This window comes from Elephantulus edwardii, unplaced genomic scaffold (assembly GCF_000299155.1).
Source record: "Elephantulus edwardii isolate Elephantulus edwardi_28Jun2011 unplaced genomic scaffold, EleEdw1.0 scaffold00016, whole genome shotgun sequence".
Lineage (NCBI taxonomy): Eukaryota > Metazoa > Chordata > Mammalia > Macroscelidea > Macroscelididae > Elephantulus > Elephantulus edwardii.
In genome coordinates, this window is record NW_006399766.1 from 2,100,194 (window position 1) to 2,123,631 (window position 23,438).

Here is a 23,438-nt window from a genome sequence, read left to right on the forward strand (position 1 = left end):
TATTATTCAAAATGGGTGAGTCTGGAGGACATTATGCTGAGTGAAATATCTCAGTCACAAAAGGACAAATATTGCATGGGGTCACTGCTGTATAATGGGACTGATATCAGGGTTGGGGTAAGAGTGAGAAAAACTGGATAAATTGTGTACACTGCACTGAAACAGATGAGGGAGAGAATAATTTAAAAGCGATGTATGATAGAGTCCTCAATTAAGGTTGTATGGTGGAATGTACTTGGGGCAGTGGGAGGGTTGCGAGGGGATTGCATACCAGGGAGGGTGTTTTTCTTTTACTTTTCAAAGAGAGGAGCGAACTGGGGTGTGGGGGCGTGGAGGGCTGGGCAGGGAGATAAGTGTAGCAATGAATGAATGGGAATCCAAAATCTCTGTAAATATTCATTAACATTATTAAAATTTAAAAATAATTTAAAAAAACTATTAAAAGAAAAGGCAAATTGCATTGGGAAAATCTGCTGTCGGAGACCTCTCCAAAGTACTGAAGAGCAACAATATCACTCAGGAGACTAAGGTGTTCCTGATTCAGGCCATGGTCTTTAATCTTACATTGCATCAGAAAGCTGGGCAATGACTAGGGATGACGGAAGGGAAATTGATGTTCTTGAGCTGTGGTGTCGGAGAAGATTATTGAATATATCACAGAGGGCTAGCAGAACAAACAAGTTTGTCCTGCAGAGGGTGAAATCAGGTGGCTCCTTGGAGGCAAGGATTGTGAAGCTTCTAACATACTTGGGCATGTTGCAAGGAGGGATCAGACTTTGAAGAGGGACATCATGCTTGGAAGAGTGGAAGGACAGAAGACCCTCAAGATGGATTGATTCAGTGACTGGAATAATGGGGGTAGGTGTGTCAGAGACAATAAGATCACCATAGGATACAAAAACCCATAGGGTTGCTGTGAATTGCAAGAGACTCAATGGCACATAACAACAACAGTAGGTTTTGAGTTCAGGAAGTGCTATGCCTCCCACTTAGTTTTTGTTTTTCAGAAGTGCTTTGCTTATTCGAAGTCTTTCCTCTCCAAATAAACTTGAAAATTTCCCTTTTGATTTCCTTGAAAAGGAGACAAGCAATAATTTTAGAGAGGACGCGAAGAGGTGGAAACTCTAATACACTAATGGTGGGATTGTAAAATGGTGCAACCGCTCTGGAAGGCAGTTTGGCCTTTCCTCAAAAAGTTGAACGTAGAAACTCCATATGACCCAGTTATTCCACCTAGGATTATACGCCAAGAAAATCAGAACTGAGATACAAAACGGAAATTTGTATACCAATGTTCATAGCAGCGTTATTCACAATCACAAAAATATGGAAACAGTCCAAATAAATTGAGAAATTGTGGTACCTTCACACACTGGAATACTTATGCAGCACTCAGGAGCAAAGATTTTGAAGAACACTATGTAACTTGGGAGAGGCTAGAAAGCATTAAGCTGAGTGAACTAACATATTTCCATCAGGACAAATACTGCATAAGACCATTATTGTAAAAAATAGAAGGATAATCAGTAAAACGCATACAAGAACTCAAGGGGAGATAGAGGTGCGTAGGGGTGAGGATAGGTAGGTGTGATACCACAGGGTTGCACAGGTTTGTGGGTGGAGGGAGGGGGAAGCAAATGGGAAGGATTTGGGTGAAAAGAAAGGGTAATGATGGCAAGGTCCAATGGTGATAATTTTATGAAACAATGAATAAGAATAATTGTATGAAACACAATATGGATGAAAACCAGTGTGATACAAAATGTAAATAAACTTTGTAAGCAAACCAATAAAAAATGTAAAAAAAAAGAATACAGCCTTCAATATGGATTGCATTTTACCGTCAAGAAAACAAAAATCCTCACTATTGGACTGATAGGCAACATCACAATGGACAAAGGACTGAGATTATCAATGACTTCATCTTGCTTGGATCCACAGTCAGTACACTTGATACCAGCAATCAGGAGTTCAGGAGATGTATTACACTGGGAAAGTGTGCATGCAGGGACCTATCCAAATTATTGAGGAGTGATAATGTCAGTTATTACTGGTGTTCTGGTGGCCTAGGGAAAGAAGCTGTGCTGCAATCCCTAAGGCATGAAGTTTGAGGCCACAAGATGCTCTGTGGGAGAAAGATGGGCAATCTCCTCCTGTGTGATTAACAGCCTCTGAAAACCTGCCAGAGAATCTGACTGGATTGTACACAACAACAATGTCAGTTTGAGGACTAAGATGTACTGATTCAGTCTATGGTTTCTTCAGTAACTTTATACGCATCTGAGAGCTGGACAATGACTAAGGATGGCAGAGGAATAATTAAAGTGTGTGTATAATTAATTAATTTTTTTACTTTTTTAAAAAGTTTTAAATTTATTAATTTCAATAAAAATTTACAGAGACTTTGGATTTCCATTCATTCATTGTTGCACTTTTCTCCCCCCTAGTACACTACCCTCCTGGAAAAGTAAAAGAAAAATTCTTTCATTGTTTTACAATCCCTCCCCCCAGGTCCATTAATTTATTTAATTGTAATAATTATGTTATTATTAATTGGTTTTGCTAGAGAAAAGTACTGAATATCCCATGGAGTGCCAAAGAACAAACTGATATGTCTTGGAGAAGGTGCAGCCAGAGTGCTTCTTGGAGGCAAGGATAATGAAGCTTCATCTCACATACCTTGGGCATGTTGCTAGGAGAGGTTATTCCTCAGAGACATCATACATGCGAAGGTGGAGGGTTGGCAAAGAGAGGAAGACCCTAAATTAGGTTTTCAATACAGTGACTGTGGCAATGGACTTGAGTGTGTCAGATATTATGAGGATGGCACAGGATAGGACAAGGTTCAGAACTGTTGTTCATACGGTCACTATGAGTTGTAGTCAATTTGACCACACTTAACAACAACAACAATATGTTTGAGATGTGTTTTGAACTAATGTCTTCTAATATATAAAAGAACAGATTTAAGCAAGCAAGCAAAAATGGAAGGGAAAACATTTTTTTTCTTTTTAAAGTCAAACTCATTGTTGTTGAGTTAATTAAAGCCATAGCAACCAGAGTAGAACCACCCCATGGAGTTTCCAAGGCTGTAAATCTTTGCAGAATTAAACTACCTCATTTCTCTACTGTGAAGTACCTTTCGATTACCAGTAGGGTGGTTAATACACTATACCACCAAGACTCCTAAGAAGGAGACACATGCTACATAATTGCGAAGAAAGCTAGGAAAAAGAAGTTGAAAATATTTAAGAACTTTCCTCCAAAGTGGTTAGAGAGAGAAAGTGACAGAGCCTTCATCTAGAGTCAGCATCCTGAATTTATATTTCTAATACCTACATTGTGGGAAAATAAATTCCTATTTACTAAAGTAAAAAAAAAACAAAACTTTTTCCAACAGGGTGAAAAGAAAACCTACAGACTGGGAACAAACAGTTGGTAATACCATCTCAGAAAAGAATCTTATAACAAAAGTTTACAGAATACTTCTGGGCCTCCACAAGAGAAAAAACTGATAACCCAATTACAAAATGGTAAAAATTTTCACAGAGGAAGATATTCGAATGACAAACAGACACATGAAGAAATGCTCCAAATCACTGACAATAAGAGAGATACAAATCAAACCCACAATAAGGTACCATCTCAATCCAGTTAAGAGTGGTAAAATTTAACAGGACAGCAAGTAATAGATGTTGGAGAAGATGTGGTGAGAAAGGAATTCTTATACAGTGTTGGTGGGATTATAAAACGGTGTAACCATTCTGGAAGGCAGTTTGGCGCTCCCTCAAAAAGCTGAACATAGAAATTCCAAATGACCCAGCTATTCCATTACTTGGAATATACCCTGAGAATACGAGAACTGAGGCACAAACAAATTTGTACGCTAATGTTCGTATCAGCATTATTCACCATAGTAAGAACATGGAAACAGCCCAAATGTCCAACCACAAATGAATGAATTGAGAACTTGTAGTACATTCACACAATGGAATACTATGCAGCATGTAGCCAGGGTAACTCATCTTTGGAGAAAGATAACATATTCAGAAGGGTAGAGGAACGGCATAGAAGAGGAAGACCCTGACTGAGATTAATTGACCCAGTAACTGGGGTAAAAGGGTTACACGTGTCAGGTCAGTGAGACTGCCTCAGGATAGGGCAGAATTCAGAATTTTTGTACATAGAGTCACTATGAGTTGCAAATGACTCGGCAGCACATGCAACTGATCTGTGGTGTTTATATTGTAACCTGTGACCCTGTTAAACTCATTTTCTAGTTCTAGTTTATATAAATCTGAAAAAACCCATTTGTGTGTGTAAGTGTGTGTGAAATAAGCAGAAAATATTCTGGTATTATAAAATATCAGGTGATGGATAAAATAGAAAAAAAGAAACAACACCTAAAGAATCATATTTTACTGGGGAAAGGGGATAGATAATATGAAAGGAATGAGATTACACATTTCATGCATGAGATCATTGGGAAACACTTCAAAAGAAAGTATTACTTCAGTATAGAATAAAAAACACTTTAAAATTGCATAGAAAATTTTACAATAAAGGGAAGTATACATTTTTCACTATGATATTAAAACAAACCCTCAATCAGATAAATGAATAAACAAAACCCACTGTTGTCAAATCCACTCATACTCATAGTAATCCTATAAGATGGAGTAGAACTTTCCTTTAGGGATTCCAAGCCAGACTGCTTCAACTTTTTCCCTTTGGTTTGTTGTTGTTGTTGTTATGTGCCGTCGAGTCGTTTGCGACTCATAGCGACCCTACATATAACAGCCCTAAACCCTCCTCTATCCTATGCCAATCTCATTGCCTCTGACACACCCATCCCGAGTACCCCAGTCACTGAATCAATCCACCTCATAGAGGGTCTTCCCCTCCTGCGCTGTCCCTCTACTCTACCCAGCATGATATCCCTCTCTAAAGACCTGTCTCTCCTTACAACATGTCCAAAGTATGTCAGACGAAACCCCAGAATCCTTGCGTCCAAGGAGCAGCCTGGTTTAATCCTCTCTACGATGAATTTGTTTGTTTGCTTGGCAGTCCATGGTACATTCAATACTCTTCTCCAGCACCCACAAAGAATTTAATTCACTGTGCTACTAGAATCCTGGTCAAATGGCTACTTCATATCAAAGTTAATCTCTTAAATAAGTAATTTAGTTTTGTTATAGTCCTTTTACCTACTCACATTCTTCAGTCAAGTTGAAATAGCACCACTTTGATTTTTCTAATTCAAACATTTGTACTATTTAAATTTTAGTGACCTTCACATTTTAATTAAAACATGAACAGTTCCTTAAAAATCCAATCAATGGCACATTTAATTGAAGAGTATTTTTAGGTTCTTTTAAGAAAAAATCCTGGATATTTGAGGTTCCAATTACTTTAAGTACCAAAATTTTGTAAAATTGTTTAAATTAAATTTTCAGAATATTATAACCTATTGGTCAGAGAAAATAAAGCACATCCCTTTGACACAATTTGAATACTGCTCAAATTGTTAGTATGAGATATGAAGATAACATACCCCACTATAGGGACTTCTATTACTTTCTTTCCTATGAAAATAAGTAGTCTATCAGAAATATCTTCATTTTTATCAGGGCGAAATTCCACTGTTGCCGTCACTTGAAGTCCTGAAGCAAGTAATTTATCAAAACGACTGTCGAAAAGCAGTTTAAACTGCAGAGGGAGAAAACCAAAGCATAAATTAAGAAACAAACATGAAATTGTACATTTTCATTCCTTATAAGGAATGAAGGTGAATAATTATAGTTAAGAGTAGTTATTATTACAAGAGATATCTCAAAACATAGGCCTTGCTTTTGCTCTAAAGACAAAAATTCATTGACCATATGTACACTTACCAGATTTTATATTCTTAAGACATCTTTAAACACAGTAATTGCAACTTACAATTCAGCTAGAATAAAACATGAATGCTGCTACAACGGCACCTGGTTCAAATCCACCAGCTGTTCCATGAGCAAGGATGGACAATCTCCTCCCATGATTTGGCTCCGACTCAACAACATACAACAACAACAGCAACATGAGCTTAACCAATATACATACATATATATGTATACTGTCTTTATGGAAAAAAGGTTGCATAACTTGTGAGAAATAGACCAAATAGGAAAAACTACGTATGTTCTAGTAAAACTTGTGTTTGACTTTAGGAGAAATAAAGAAGAACTAATATCTGTTGAACTCTTCAATATACCCAGAATTCCGTGTCTACTATCTCACTTAACACCCTTTTACAAATCTGCAAGGCAGATATTAGGTCTCCCGGAATGTAATTGAGGAATGAAAATGAGAGCTCTGGAGTATATTGTCAGGCAGTTTAAAATACAATTGGATCTGGTTCTAAAATATAAGCCCTTTCCACCTAAAAGAGAAAGGTACTACTTCTCAAAAATCATATATCCTTTCATATGAAACAAGTTATGTACTTCTTGAAAAATACCATTGGCACTACTCTAATCATGTGCCACATGAGTGATTCAGACGTAAGTATAAGAAAATATTGTGAAAGGACGTGATTATTGTTGGCCAATGAAAGGAATGTACTTGATCTAATCTTAAAGGATGAATGTATGAAACATAGAGAAGTTGATCTCTATGAGGGCAAGGAGAGCTAAGACAGAAACAGAAACAAGGTAAATAAACCAAAGCACTCTCCATTGCTTGTGAGAAGATGGGACTGAGACATCCTTCAGGTCATAGGTCCCTCCATCTGGGATTCCTTGCCTTTGCAACTGTGGGACCATCCCAGGGACCAAACAGTACAAGCTATTTTAGTATACAAAACTTCAAGCAGAAGAAAGAATTTTCATAGGAGAGACCCCCTACATGTAAGCTGCTTCAGCTGGCAGCCCTGATCTCTAATCTGGCGCCACTCCTGAGACAAAGGAAGGCATTAAGCTCCAGGAGAAAAGATGCATGAGAAACTTCTTGAGTGGAGCACCTGGTCTCACACCACTCAGCCATAGAGTTCTGTCAGGGGACTATATCAAGGTAAGATTTCTACAGATTTGCAGTGTAGACTAGAGAGAATCACAGGACTTTAGGAAAGACAAATTTTCCCTGAAAGAACTTAGAGTAGAGTGAGTAGCTCACCCCTTAGGCTGAACATTTTAACTTGGCAACTAATTATTAACATTATAAAGGCAAAACCCAACAACAACTTTCACAGACACAATAGAAACGACCTAACATTTATCAAGAAAAACTTCATAATGTCAAGAAAGCAGCAGGCAGCTTCAAAGACATGAAAAAAAGCAACTAAGCCTTCTAAAAAAAAAAGCCGAGAATATTAGAGACCTCATGAATACTCCAGAGTCAGGAAGGCAGATGATATATGTTGATATGGAGATACTTGAACAGCTAAGAATTAAAGTAGAAATGATTTAAAAAAAAAAAAAAAAACAACAATGGAAGCCACAAATAAAAGGGAGAACTTAGAGGTAGAGAACCAGAAAAAAATATATTGATGAAGAGTTATATGAACAGTTACAGAAGACGGTGCAAATGATGGAAGAAACAGTGGAAACCACTAAGAAAGAAAACTCTCCAGAGACACAAAGCCAGAATAAATATATTGATGAGGAGGAACTTGCACACATACAAAAGAAAATGCAAAAAAAAGGAAGAAAGAATTGAAACTATAGATAAAGGGGTTGTTTGTTGTTGTTGTTGTTATGTGCCATCGAGTCATTTGCGACTCATACCGACCCTATGTACAAGAGCCCTAAACCCTCCTCTATCCTGTGCCAATCGCATTGCCTCTGACACACCCATCCTGATTACCCCAGTCACTGAATCAATCCACCTCTAGAGGGTCTTCCCCTCCTGCGCTGTCTCTCCACTCTACCCAGCATGATGTCCCTCTCCAAAGACCTGTCTCTCCTTGCAACATGTCTAAAGTATGTCAGACGAAGCCCCAGCATCTTTGCCTTCAAGGAGTAACCTGGTTTAACCCTCTCTAGGATGAATCTGTTTGTTTTCCTAGCAGTCCATGGTATTCTCAATACTCTTCTCCAGCACCACAGCTCAAAGGCATTAATTCTCCTTCTATCCTCCCTAGTCATTGTCCATCTCTCTGATGCATAACAAGTGACTGCAAAGACCATGGCCTCTTTCAGGCACACCTTAGTCTCCAGAGACACACCGTTGCTCTTGAGTACTTTCGAGAGGTCCCTAACAGCAGACTTTCCCATCGCAATAACTTAAAAAATCATCACAAGATACAGAGGTGAGTACTGCCAACACATTACTGGAAATAGCAGAAAGGCATGAAAAATATAATCCAGGATATCAATATTGAAATGCAGAAGTGTCCAACAAGCTTGAAGAACAAAAAATTAGAACAGAGGAGATGGAGCAGAGAGTCTGGAAAAGAAGAACCTAAGTGGAAAAATACTAGAAGAAAAATCAGAGATGAGACATTAAGAAAACAATAGAATCATGTGGGATGACATTAAAAGGAATAACATACGTATGACTGGAATTTCAGAATATGAGAGGGAGAAGAAAATCACTAAGAAAATTGTGGAGGAAGTACTACTAGAAAACTTCCCAGGTACTAGGAAGAATGAGGACATCCACATTCAGGAAGCTCAGCAAATACCAAATAGATTAGACGGAGAAAGGAAAACATCAAGACATATCATAGTCAAATTCTCCAAAATAAAAGATAGCGATACAATACTGAAAAAAGCATGAGAAAAACAGTCACCTAAAAAGGAAAAGCAATTAGACTAAATTATGTTTTTTTAGAACAAACCATGAGAGCAAGAAGACAAGGGGATGGCATATACAGAAAGTTAAAAGAAAAACAATTGCCAACTGAGGATCTTATACCGAGCAAAGCTGTCCATTAAATATGAAGGAGAAATCACATCCTTTGCAGAAAAGAAATAACTTAAGGAATTTATAAAAACAAGACCAAATCCACAGGAACTTTTAAGGGAAGTCCTTAACACAGAGACACCAAAGGAAAGTGGGTGGACCATAGTAAAAAAACCACCAAGAAAAGAAACCCAGCAAAATGGGAACGATAAAATCTGTCCCATCAATAATCACACTTAATGTGAATGGCCTAAGTGCACCAATCAAGAGGAAAAGAGTAGTATTATGGCTAAAAATACAAAGCCCATCAATATTGTATTTATAAGAGATACATCTAAGAAATGAAGAGAAAAACAAACTGAAAATCAAAGACTGGGGAAAAAATATATGAAGCAAAAGGCAACCACAAAAAATCAGGAGTGGCAATACTAATCTCTGATAGGAATGGCATATATAATGATTGAAAGCACAGTAGATCAAGAAGGCATAACATTCACTATCTGTACTCCAAATGATAGACCTGCAATATACATAAAACAACTGTTAACAGAATTGAAGAAAGAAATAGCACGGTAATAGTGGTAGGAGACTTTAACATGCCACTTTGCCAAAGGATAGGTCATCTCAAAAGAAACTTAAAAAAGATATAGAAGACCTAAACTACACAGTTAACTAACTCAAACTTGTGGATGTATTCCGAGTACTGCATCCAACTAAAACTCAATTCACTTTCTTCCCAAGTGTGCATGGTATATTCGCCAGATTGATTACATATTAGGGCACATAGCAAGCTTCAACAAATTAAAAATCATTGAAATAATACAAAGTATCTTCTCAGACCACAATGCCATAAAACTAGAAAGTAACCACAGGAGGATAAAGCTTATAAGGCCACCAACATGGAAGCCAAATAACACTCTGCTAGAACATGATCTTGGAAGCAGGAGTGACATCTACTTCCTAAGTAACATGCCTTCAGAAACTCTATGAACTTTGATAAATGTTGATAGTTATAGAGGGGCTTCAGGTCTTTTGTTCATAGGGTCACTATGAGTCTTGCTGGACTTGAAGACAATCAACAACAACAATAGCACATGATCGGATTATAAAAGAAATGAAGGATGAAATTAAAAAGTTCCTCAAAACATTGAAAATACAACTTTGAGATTTTGAAAATACAATGTACCAAAACCTCTGGGATGCAGCTAAGACACTCCTCAGGGAAAAGTTCTTATCAAAAGGCAAACACATAAAAAATGAAGAGAGAAGCAAAATCAATTATTTAACTAAATATTTACATCAAATAGAAAATGAACAACAATCTAACCCAACAGCCTCTAGAAGAAAAGAAATTATAAGAATAAGAGCAGAAATCAATCAGATAGAACACAGAACAAATTGAAACCATCAATAAAACCAGGAGCTGGTTTTTCAAAAGGGTCAATAAATTGACAAACCATTGGCAAACTTAACAAAAAAAGGAGAAAACACAAATAACTCAATTAAGAAATGATAGAGGTGACATCACAACAGAACCAGAAGAAATTATATCTATAATATCTGGAATATTATGAATAGCTACACAAATTCCCTACCCTGATTGACACTGTCAGATGTAGAACACTTGAATAGACCCATCACAAAAGAATACATTGAGCAGGTCATAAAAAGATTACCACACAAAAATTGTTCTGTACCAGATAGCTTTACAGCTGAAGTCTACCGAACATTCAGAGATTTATCACCAATTCTATTTAAGTTATTTTAAAAAATAGAAAAAGATGGAGCACTCTCAAAGATATTCTATGAAGCAAGCATAACTCTAATAACAAAACTTGGCAAACATAACTACCAAAAAACAAAATTACAGACCAATATCTCTCATGATCATAGATGCAAAAATCCTTAACAAAACCCTAGTAAATAGAATTGAAAAGCACATAAAAAAACTAACTCATCATGACCAAGTGGGATTTATAAGAGGTGTGCAAGGATGATTCACCATAAGAAAAACAGTCAACAAAAATGACAACATTAACAAAGCAAATAACAAGAACCATATGATCCTAGCAATTGATGCAGGAAAGACATTTGACAAACTTCAAAACCCGTTCCTGATTAAGATACTCAGCAAAATTGAAATGGAAGGGTATTTCCTCAACATAGTGAAAAGTATATATGCAAAACCATGAGCCAATATCATTATCAGTAGAAAAAGACTAAAAGCATTTTCTTTGCAAACAGGGACCAGACAAGGATGCCTACTATAGCCACTTCTACTCAATATTGTATAGGAAGTATTTGCTAGGGCAATATGACAAGAGAAGGAAATAAAAGACATCCATATAGGCAAAGAGGTGGCTAAACTTTTGCTAAATGCAGGTTACATGATAGTCTACACAGAAAACCCCAAGGAATGGACAAAAAACTTGTTAGCACTAGTAGACCAATTTAGTAGAGTGGCAAGATACAAGATCAATATACAAAAATCAGTGGGAATTCCTCTATAGTAGCAAAGAGAACTTATAGAAGGAAACCAAGAAAGCAATACCATTTACAATAGCCAAACACAAATCGAGATACTTGGGAATGAACCTAACTAGAGACAGAAAAGACCTGTACAAAGAAAAGTATATAACATTTCTGTGAGACACAATAAAAGACTGAAAGAAATGGAAAAAAATATTCCCTGTTCATGGATAGGAATATTTAATATTGTGAAAATTATAATCTTACCAAAAGCAATGTTCAGCACAATCCCAATACAGATACCAAATGCATATCTCAAGGAGATTGAAAGAGATATCAAGTTTATTGGGAGAGGAAATAAGCAAAGCACTTGTGAAAAACAAAAATGTAGTGGGAGGCATATTGCTCCTTGACCTCAAAACCTACTACACAGTGGTAGTAACCAAAAGAGCTTGGTACTGGTACAATGACAGGCAAATAGATCAATGGGATATAATTGAGAACCCAGAAATGGACCTAACTAACTACAGTCAACTGATACTCAACCAGGAAATAAAAAGCATCAAATGAGAAAATGACAACTTTTTCAACAAATGGTACTGGCAAAACTGGACTGCTACTGGCAGAAACCTGAAACAGGATTCACATCTCACACCATACACAAAAATCAACTCAAGGTGGCTTAGAGACCTGGAAGTAAAGCCCGAAACTATAAAGTTCATCAGAGGCAAACTGGGATCAAGGCCTAGTCTATGATATAGACTGCCAAATACAGCCAGAAATGCTCAATCTGGAGAAAATAAAATTAATTAATGGGACCTTCTAAAGATTAACTCTCCAAGTACACCAAAAACGTTTTCCAACAACAGGATGAAAGAAAACTTACCTACTGGGAGGAAATATTTTGCAATACCATTTCATTCAGTCTCATAACAAAAAATTATAGAGTACTCCTGGACCTCCACAAGAAAGAAAAAAAACAAACACAAACGACAAGACCCTGATAATCCAATTGTAAAATTGGCAAGGGATGTGGAAGGACTTTTCAAAGAGGAGGACATTCAGATGGCCAACAGACATATGAAGAAATGTTCAAAATCACTGGTACTAAGAGATACAAATCAAAACTACAATGAGATACCATCTCGCAAAGTTTAACAGTACAGCAAGTAATAAATGTTGGAGAGGATGTGAAGAGATAGGAACTCTTTATACACTGTTGGTGGGGTAGTAAAATGGTACAACCACTCTAGAAGACAGTTTGGTGCTTCTTCACAAAGTTAAACATAGAAACTCCATATGACCCAGCTATTCCATTGCTTAAAATATACTCAGAGAAAATAAGAACTGAAGCACAGAGACTTTTACACAAATGTTCAAAGCAGCGTTATTCACTACAGCAAGAAGATGGAAACAGCCCTAATGTCCAATTACAATGGAACAGATTGAAAAATTATGGTACATTCGCACAATTAAATACTATGAAGCACTCAGAAACAATGATTTTGTAAATTACTACCTAATTTGGGAGGGACTGGAAAGCATTATGCTAAGTGAACTAACTCAATCTCATAAAGGCAAATACTGTATAAGACCACTATTGTAGAATGAGTATGAGGATCCAAGGAGGGGAGGGGAGGAGTAGAGGGGTAAGAATGGACTGGAGTGACGTGGGGGAGAGGGGCTTAATCATAGGGGTACACCCTATATGAAAAACAATGTATATGAACGTTGTGAGTAAACCAGTATAAAATAAAAAAAGAATAAATAATTCTCTCAGCAAATAAAAAGTGAGAGTCATTGCTATAGAGTCAGAACCAACTCATTCTTGATCCTGCAATGTTTTTTTAACTGGCAGAAAGGTGTCACTTTTGAGTCAGCAGCTCAATTCCTTAAGGACTATACCACCAGAGCACCAGAGCTCTATCAGCAAACAGCTCATAAACCAACTGTGCTGGGCAAAGAGTTCCTTTTTTTTCTGGTTGTACACTATTGAATCTGATATGACTGGCACAGGAAGATATTGCCCCTCTTTCTCAAGCGGAGCATCTGGTGGATTTGAACCATATGCCTTCAGGATTGCATTGCAGCTTCTTGCCACTAGGCCACAAAAGCTCCTTTGGGCAACGAGTCCTTGATTAGTAACAATGGTAGTCATGCTGGAATGAATTACCCATAGCCAAGAATTAGTGACCTATTTATATATACTGAAGACTCTACTGCCAACCCAAAGGTCATGCCTCTCTAGTGGTTCAAATCCATCACTGACTCTGAGGGAGAAAGACTCTCTCCTCCTATTGGCCTCAGTAAGCCAATGGAGGATCAACTGTGACCAGATTCTATGGCAATGTGAAGGGGTTTTTTTGTTTGTTTGTTTTATATAAAACTCAAAAGTAAGAAACACTAACAAAAATCAGAATAAAGCTCACCTTTGGGACTGATCACTGTGCATACTTTATATGAAAGGGACATTAGGGAACCGTCTGAAGTACATAAAGATCTTATACTGTTTAAAATAGCCATAATGACTGCAGTAATGGGCATGATGGTGTAGAATAGTGTAAAGTTTCTGTTACTCGGATAATGATGAGTCATAATCAATTCAATGGCATTTATCAAAAATAGCAACAATATATCATGAAGTCAAGATGCAAAGATTTCTGTGATTTCAAAGTCACAGAGTTCTTTCCCCCTTTTTTTTTCAAATCTTAGATGAAAAAAAGAAAGTGTTAACTCATCTTTCCTTGTCCTCTCCTCCTCCTCCCCCACTTGCAATCTCCCAGCCTGAGAACAGGAACAAAACGTCAACTCGGAATTAAAACAAACCAAACCAAAAGACCCACGCAAGTGCTCGTGCGTGCGTGCACACACACACACACACACACACACACACACACACACACACACACACACACACACGAGTTAACAAAAATCAGCACTTGCATGCCCTGGAAAGTTCAATTCCCCCCTAATAATGGGCCGAAAAAAAGCCCCCCCCCCCCCCGGTGGATAGGCTTTCTCAGAGCCCCTGCCCGCACTAGCACCCTTTGGCGTGTCACCTGTGGATTGAAAGGCTCCTGAAAGCGTATCTTCTGGTTCCAGCAACCTTGGTTGTGTATAGTAATTGGGAGGCGGTACACTTTCCCCACCAATGCGTCCACAAACCTCAACTCTGATGGGAACACCTCCATTTGCACTTCCTTCCTAGGTTTTTCTGTCTCTTGGGGGACCAAGGGTCCCTTCAGCGTAAAATCCAATGATCCTCTCTTTCGGTTAATTAAAGGTCCCCTCTCCCCAGCTACCAAAGATCCCCTACGTCCAGGGACCAAAGACAATCTCTGTAAGGGAAACAATGCTCTTTCGCGTATTAATGAGGATAACCTCCTCTCCCTAGTCATTGGAGGTTTCCTGTCCCTATTGCTCTCAGTCTCCCTCTCCTTCTCCTGGGGTGCTGAGGATTCTTTCTCATCAAGGTCCAAAGTGACCCTTTTGGGCGGATCTCCCTTCTTATTGTCCATGCTGGCGCTCTAGGTCACCACCATTTGAGGAACAAGTCCAGGTCCAATGTGAGCCTCTGTCGCTAGGCAACCATCTGACGCTGCACACTGGCCTCTGTCTAAAGTTCTACCAGCTTCAGCTCTGTGTCAACCTGAGTGTAGGCTTAAGTAGTCTGGGAAAGAACTCCAGAGATGCAGCCTTTATCAGAGTAGAGCAGCCCAAAGCCATAAGGCAAGATTTTTAAATAGGTATCATGATTTACGTGAAGGTTTACAGAGTATATGGCTTTTCAATCATTCATACACACTTTGTCCCATAACATTAATTAAAATACTCACAACTTCATGCCATGTTTTCCTTCACTTATCTAAATTATAAGTATTAAATATCTATTTATAAACTTTCTACACCTCTCTCCCTCCTTACAGTTCCTTGTAGCCATTTTAGAATGATTCCATATTTATGTGACGCTTTGAGATTTTTTTAAGAGATAGTGCTTTTATTAAATATTTATCCTATTTGTGACTGACTTATTTCACTAAGTGCTATGTCCTATAGATTACTCTGGGGTTTCAAGAATTTCTCATTGTTTGTCAATGTTGGATTGTGTAAGTGTACCGTACTTTCTTTATCCACTTCTTTGATATTGTGAAAAGTGCTGTAGTAGAAATGAGCATATATATTTGATCAAGTTACAGCTCTTATTTGTTTGGGATGTGCGATTAATAGTAGGATTCCTGGATCAAGTGGTATTTCCACTTTTAACTTTTTTTTAAGGAAATAAAAAATTGCTTTCCATAGTGGTTGTACCATTTTACATTCCTACAAGCAGTGTATGAGAATTTCAATCTTTTCACATCCTTATCAGCATTTTATGTTTCCTGTTTTCTTGAATTTTACTTTTGTTGCTGGGATAAGATAATATGTCATACATATCATCCTGATTCATATATTTCTAAAATATTTTGGCATGATCTATTTTAACTGTCATTTGTCTCAAGATATTTTTAAATTTTTTGTTTCTTACATTAGCCAGTAGAGTTCAAGCAGGGTATTACTTAGTTTGCAAGTACAAATTTTTCCCTTGATTTTCCTGTTGTTGATTTCTAATTTAACATCACTGCAATCTGAGAATATTATTTGTAGTATTCTACACTTTTTAGTCAATTTAAAGAATAATATATGCCAGATATGTCTGATCCCAACTATATTTGCAATTGCTTTCTATGTATCTGAAAGTAGAAAATTCAAGGAAGGTCCTCCTTAGAGGTAAGAATAATGAAACTTTAACTCACTTACTTTGGCCATGTTTTTAGGAGAGGCTCATCCTAGGAAAAAGACATGTTAGGAAGGTGGAGCATCATGTATTTCTGGATTGGAAATGATGATATTGTTAATATTTCTAGCCTTAAGCTTAAAAGATTATAATGTTCAAAATTATTTGTTATACATTTTTTTAAATTTTTCCCTCTTCTAACAACTGGGATCTAGAGGGAAGTGAAAAGACCAGAGAATGTCCAAAATTATTGGGGCAGCTCTTGTTGCCAGTTTAGGGCCTGTGTCAGGAAAAGAAAGTCTTACTCATATACAGTGCCACCCAAAGGTAATAAAGCAGGTCAGAATTGCTTCCACTGTGGAAAGCTGGGCCACTTCAGTAGACAGTGTCACAGATGAGAGCCACAGATAGGCAAGGAAGTAGAGAGGAAGCTCCCACTCACTCGCTTTAAGTGTGGCTTTGAAGGACGCTTGGCCAAGGTGGCCCACATCAGGTCCTCGTGGCAGACAGGACTGACAGGCCCCAGCTCCCAGCTGGAAACAAAGGAGGATGCTTCAACTATTTATATCCTCCCAGAAGAGCTGTGGGTGAGCATTAACATTACTGCTAAGTATATTCGTTTTCTCCTGGACACAAGAGCCTACTATTTGGTCCTAAAAGCCTTCTGAGGTCCCAATTCTTCTCACTATTTCTTAGTTGTTGGAATTGACAGAAAACCTCATAAGCAGTTCCTTACTTCACCTCTGCCTTGCATGCGGACTTCCTAGTTGTAAAACAACCCAGTGGTAGATGGAATTTGCTCCAGGACTTAAGACAATAAATGACATAGTTGAGCCTCTACATCTTATGTAACCTTCATACTATAATAGACAAAGTGCTAGTCAGTAGGCCTTTTATTGTAAGGACTACCTTCCCTTCATCTGTTTTAATGCATTATTTATCCCTTCTTTTTCAGTCTCCACCCAACCGCGATGTCAGTCTGCTTTTAAAGCAGTGGCACTACGCAGTATTTGTGCTTTTGTGACTGAGATATATCACTCAGCATGATGTCCTCCAGAGCCATCCGTTTTGTATAATATTTCATGAGTTCCTTGTTTTTCAATGCACCATAATATTCCATTGTGTAAATATACTAGAGCTTCTCTATCCATTGCTTTGTTGATCGACACTTGGATTGTTTCCAACTCTTTGCTATTGTGAATGAAGCTGCAAAAACATGGGTGACAGTTATGGTTTCTTTAGGGTATATTCCCAGTAGTGGCATTGCTGGATCAAATGGTATTTCTATTTGTAGCTTCTTTAGAAAGCTCCATACAGCCTTCCATTGTGATTGCACCATTTTACACTCCCACCAACAGTGAATAAGGGTTCAAGTTTCTCCACAACCTCTCCAGCATTTGTTGTTTGTTGTTCTGTTAAATTTTGCTATTCTTACTGGAGTGAGATGATATCTCATAGTTGTTTTGATCTGCATCCCTCTTAGAGCTAGGAATTTTGAACATTTCTTCATGTGTTTCTTGGCCTTCTGAACGTCTTCTGTGGTGAAGAGTCTGTTCATATCCTGTGCCCATTTATCAATAGGGTTATTTACCTTTATCTTGTTGTAATGCTCAAGTATTTCATAAATTCTAGATATAAGTACCTTATCTGGCATGTCATTACCACATACTTTTTGCCAGTCTGTGGATTTCCTTTTTACCCTGTCGGGGAAGTTTTTTGGATGTGCATAGAGATTTGATTCTTAGAAGGTCCCATTCATCTATTTTATCCTCTCCTGGTTGAAGATTTTTGAGGAGGCTTGGAAGACTGTTTATGTTGTGGCGTAGGACTTTTAAAGTTCTTCCAAGCTTTTCTTTAATGAAGTTTATAGTCCTTGGTTTTAGTCTTAGGTCCATGATCTACTTTGAGTTGTTTTTTTGCGTATAGAGTGAGCTGTGGCTCTTGCTTGAGTTTTCTGCAGATAGTTTTCCAATTTTGTCAGTGCCATTTATTTTAAAAGGCTGTCATTTCCCCACTTAACTGATTTCATCTCCTTGTCAAAAATCAGTTGACTGTAGGTAGATAAGGCTGATTTCTGGATTCTCAATTCCGTTCCATTGATTTTTGAGTCTGTCATTGTTCCAGTATCACATTGTCTTGACCACCAAAGCAGTGTAGTAGGATTTAGAATCAGGGAGTGAGATGCCTCCTACCTTGTTTCTCTTTTTAAGGAGTGCTTTGCTTATTTGGGGCCTCTTTCCATTCTAAATGAAATTGGTGATTGCCTTTTCCATATTGTTGAAGAATGTAATTGGTATTTGTATTGGATTGCTTTGAAAGTGCAAATTGCCTTTGGTAGTATTGTAATTTTCACAGTATTGAGTCTTCCTATCCATGAGCAAGGAGTATTCTTCCACTTCTCCAGATCTCTTTTGGTTTCTTGAAGTAATGTTTTGTAATTTTCTTTGACTAGATCCTTTATGCTTCTTCTTAGATTTATTCCCAAGTATTTAATCTTGTGATTAGCTATTGTGAAGGGTATTGTTTTTCTTAGCTCCAGTTCTGTATTCTCTTTGTCACTGTAGAGAAATCCAACTGATTTTTGTATGTTTATCTTGTTTCCTGCCACTTTGCTGAATTGGTCAACTACGTCCCATAGTTTTCTTGCTAAGTCTTTAGGGCTTCTAAGTATACTATCATATCATCTGCATAGAGAGATAATTTTACCTCCTCTTTACCAATTTGGATACCTCTTATTTCTTTCTCTTGTCTTATTGTTAACCCTAAGACAATAGTACAATATTGAATAGGAAAGGTGATGGTGGGCATCCTTGTCTAGTTCCTTTTCTCAAGGGGAATGCCTTTAATCTCTATCCATTGAGAACAATGTTAGCTCTTGGGTTTTCATATATACTTTTTACTATGTTGAAGAAATTCCCCTCTAATCCTATTTTGTTGAGTTTTTAATCAAGAAAGGGTATTGGATTTTGTCAAAGGTCTTTTATACATCAACTGATAGGATCATGTGGTTCTTGTTCTTTGCTTTGTTAATGTGATGAATTACATTGATTGCTTTTCTTATGCTGAACCATCCTTGCAGATTTGTTATAAATCCCACTTGGTCATGGTGAATTTTTTTTATGTATCTTTGGATTTTTTTGGCCAATATTTTATTCAGGATTTTTGCATCAATGTTCTTGAGAGATATTGGCCTACAATTTTCTATTTTGGTGGGGTCTATACCTGGCTTAGGTATCAAGGATATGTTTGCTTCATAGAATGAGTCTGGGAGAATTCCATATTTTTCTATTTTTTGGAATAGTTTATGTAGAATTTGGTGACAGGTCTTCTCCAAATGTTAGATAAAATTCACTTGTAAAACCATCTGGTCCAGGACTTTTTTTGGTTGGAAGTTCTCAATTTCTACTTTTGTAATGGATCTGTTCAGGTGTTCCATTTTGGTTTGTGTCAGTTTAGGTAGGTTGTGCATTTCTAAGTATTTGTCCATTACCTCTGGGTTTTCATATTTGTTTGAATATGGTTTCTCATAATAATCCAATGTTAGCCTTTTTATTTTACTTGGTTCTATTGTGACATTGTCCATTTCATCCTTTCCTCAGATTATTTGTGTCTTTTCCTCTGTTAGTTTTTCTGGTGGTGTGTCTATTTTATTAACCTTTTCGAAGGACCAACTTCTGGTTTTGTTGATGGTTTCAACTGTTTTTCTCTTTTCTATTTCATTTATTTCTGCTCTAATTTATTTATTTATTTTAATAAACATTTACAGATATTTTGGATTTCCATTCATTCATTGCCACACTTTTCTCCCTGCCCAACCCTCCCCACCAGTTCACTCCCCTCTCCAAAAAGAAAAAGAAAAAAAAATTCTTCATTGGTATACAATTTCCCCATCCCTTCCCTCCCCCACCCCCTGCCCCGAGTACACTTCTCTATGTACTAACTTTTATCGTTTCAATTCTTTTAGAGGGTGTCAGATTTTCTTGCTTTCCTTTTTCAAATTGTTGGTGATGTTGGTTTAGAAAGTCAATGGTTATTTTTTCCTGCCTTTTGATATGTTTGCTTATTGCTATAAATTGACCTCTGGTTACTCCTTTGGCTGTTTCCCAAAGGCTTTTTGTACTTGTTTCATGAAACTTTTTAATTTGATTCTTATTTCTTCTAGTACTCAGTCATGTTCATGCAAGGTGTCTTTCGGCTTCCAAATGTATGGGGAGTTTTTTCTCCTTTGCCCTCTTGTTATTAATTTCTATTTTTGTAGTATTGGGGTCTGATAACATGCTTTGTATTATTTTTATGTTTTTTAATTTATTGATGCTTGCCTTGAGATCTAAAATGTTATTGATTCTGGAGAATGTTTCACGCACAATGGAGAAGAAGGTATAGTGTGGGGTTTTTTTTGTGCTTTACCTTATAAATATCTATGAGGTCAAGTTGGTTTATTTCTTGAGTGTGGTTTTTTTCAAGTGTGGTTTTTTCCTTGAGTGTGGTTATTTCAAGTGTGGTTTAATTCTTGAGCATCTTTGTTGAGTTTTTTCTGGTAGTTCTATCTTTTCCTGCTAGGGGTGTATTGAAGTCTCTAACTATTACTGTAGTGTTGTCTATTTCCTTTTTCAGTTTTGTTATTGTTTGTTTTCTATATTTTGCAGGTCTTTCATTTGATGCATAGATATTTATTATGTTATTTAATCTTGTTCTGTTTACCCTTTAAGCATTATGTTGTGACTTTCCTTTTCTATTGTGGTAGTTTTAGAATTGACATTTATTTTATCAGAGATTAATATCGCTACTCCTGCTTTTTTTCTGGTTGTCATTTGCTTGGTATATTCTTTCGCACCCTTTTATTCTTAATCTTTATTTATCTTCATTTTTCAGGTGTGTCTCCTGTTGACAACATATTGATGGATTTGGTTTTTTGTGGTTTTTTTCCCCGTTCTGATACTCTTATTCTCTTCAGTGGTGCGTTCAAAGCATTCACATTCAGTGTGATTATTGGGGGGGGGGGTTGCTATCATTTTGTTGAGTTATTTTTTATGTTGTTGTTGTCAGTTACTTTGGTCCATCCTGCTTTCTGTGGCATCTCTGTAAGAAGGACATCTCTCATTGTTTCCTACAACACTGGCCTCATTTTTACAAACTCCCTCAGGTTCTGTTTTTCTGGGAATATCTTGATCTCTCCTTCAAATTTGATGGACTATTTTACTAGGTACAGTATTCTTGTTCGACAGTTGTATTCTTTGAGTGTTCAATATGTGTAATTCCACTTTCTTCTTGCTCTCATGGTTTCTGCTGAGAAATCAGAACTTAGTCTTATCTGCTCTCCCTTAAAGGTTTCTCTTTGTTTCTACCTGGCTGCTTTGAGAATTCTCTCCTTATCTTTGGTTCTGGCGAATTTGACTATCATATGCCTTGGTGTTTTTCTTTTGGGGTCTATTCTATATGGTGTTCAAACAGATTCTTGAATATATATTCTCTCATTCTTTGTTATGCCTGAGAAGTTTTCCTCTAGTAATTCTTCCACAACTTTTTTGGTGCCTTTACTTGCTTCCTCCTGCTCTGGGATTCCAATGATGTGCATATTATTTCTTTTGATGGTGTCCCATATATATTCTTAGGCGTTCTTCTTTTTTCTTCCTTTTTGATCCTTTTTTCTTTTTCTTTTGCAGATCAGTGGTGACAATCTATCTTCTATTTCACTGGTTCTGTGTTCCATCTCTTCAGTTCTGCTCATGTGTTCCTCCATCATGTTGACAGCATCTGAAACATTGGACCTCATATTTTGGATAATGATTTCTTGTTTTTCCAGGGCCACTACTGTCTCATGTGCTTTAGCTGCATTTTCCTGGATTGTTTTCTTAAGCTCTTCCTGGTTTTTGCTTGTAGTGTCCTGTAATTATTCAAGTTTGTCTTTCACCCATTGAAAATATTCAATCATTGTTCTTTTAAATTCCATGTCAGCAAGTTCTGTCAGACTTTCTGGCTTCAGGAACTCCATTTATCCTGTGTCATCTTTTGGGGATGACATCTTGCTTTGTGCTTGCTATGTGACATTGCTGTAGTAGAGGTTTTCTTGCCTGAGGGAAAGCTAGGTTCTCGATCTGAAGATACTGCTCTAGAAATTGGTGGGGTAGCTACTCTGCCTGTGTTTCTTTCTGAACTTCTGACTCAAGGGAAAGTTCAGTTCAGGGCCTGTGAGAGTAGCCTCTCATAGCTAAGTCATATCAAGGTGCTCCACATTAAAATCACATTGAATGATTGGATGTGTATGGACTGGAGTGGAGGTGAATGGGGAGCAGGTCAACTACATGAGGGGATCTTACTCAGATTTCAGCTGTCCGGATGTGCTCACATGTGGGGGTCCCTACTCAAATTCCAGCTGTCTGTCTCCCACCCAGCAGCTCTCGCTCAGTAGCCCTTGCCCAGTGGTACTCACCCAGGGGCCCTCGCCTAGCAGCCCTGCACATCAGCGGGGCCCTGGGTCCAATAGGTCTTAAGAAAACTCAGTCAAATTCCCATTGAACTACTTCTTCCTGGCGGGTCCATGTGCCTTCAGAAAACTCAGTCAATTTCCCGCTAACCTGCTTGCTCCTGGCAAGAGGGTCCAACTGCGGCTCAGCTGGTGGCTTCTGCCAGGCCCCGTAGCTTGCTGCTCTTACGACTCTCAAACTAATTATTTTAATAAATGTTCTGACTCAATTTCCTACTCTCTGCGTTGTGCCACGTCAGTCTCTGCACTCCATGTTTGTCTCTCTGGTGGTCCTTTTCTATGCAGGTTGCTGGTCCTTCAGCTATTTATGTTGTTTCATCCACCACTGCCATCTTGATTTCCTCAAATGTCTTCTTTGGTGGAGTATCTTTCCACATTTTGTAGCTGGTTTATTTGTCCTTTTCTTGCTAATGTGGAACAGTTTTCTGAATTTTTTTTTTAGCACAACATAGATTTTAATGAACGATGAATATCATTTCCAGGGCCAAGCAGAAGAGACATGGAGGATCCGGTGGCGGCCTCAGCACAGCCTCCGCACCTCTCGTTCTGACTCCAGCAGGGTCAGTACGTCGCCCTCGCACACGGGCCCTTTCATGTTGCGGATGATGGAGTGGCTCGTGTCGTGCATGAACTCCACACGCACCTGCGTGCACTGCCCTTGCGAACCGGTCCTGCCCAACACCTTGGTGACTCTGGCCAGCTTGATAGGCTGCACGCGGTTGGTATCCATGATGGCTGTTCGGCGGCGGGCAGGTGGAAGAGTTGAAATTTTTTTATAGTAGCCCTTTGTCTGATATGTTTTTGTCAAATATTTTTCCCACTATGTAG

The 23,438-nt window shown here is 37.8% G+C and overlaps 1 protein-coding gene across 1 annotated transcript in view; it reads right to left on the reverse strand.

Annotated features, from left to right (window-relative positions):
- The window catches only part of LOC102867769 (chromosome unknown open reading frame, human CXorf22), a 187,476-nt gene extending 164,136 nt beyond the window's left edge, over positions 1 to 23,340 (reverse strand). Inside the window, exons 1-5 of the mRNA XM_006881848.1 lie at positions 23,149 to 23,340; positions 15,751 to 15,805; positions 15,113 to 15,135; positions 14,412 to 14,618; positions 5,555 to 5,709 (exon numbers count right to left, since the gene is read on the reverse strand). Coding sequence (XP_006881910.1) covers positions 5,555 to 5,709; positions 14,412 to 14,618; positions 15,113 to 15,135; positions 15,751 to 15,805; positions 23,149 to 23,340 — 632 coding nt within the window. The remainder of the gene's footprint in view (positions 1 to 5,554; positions 5,710 to 14,411; positions 14,619 to 15,112; positions 15,136 to 15,750; positions 15,806 to 23,148) is intronic.
- Positions 23,341 to 23,438: the final 98 nt, after the last annotated feature.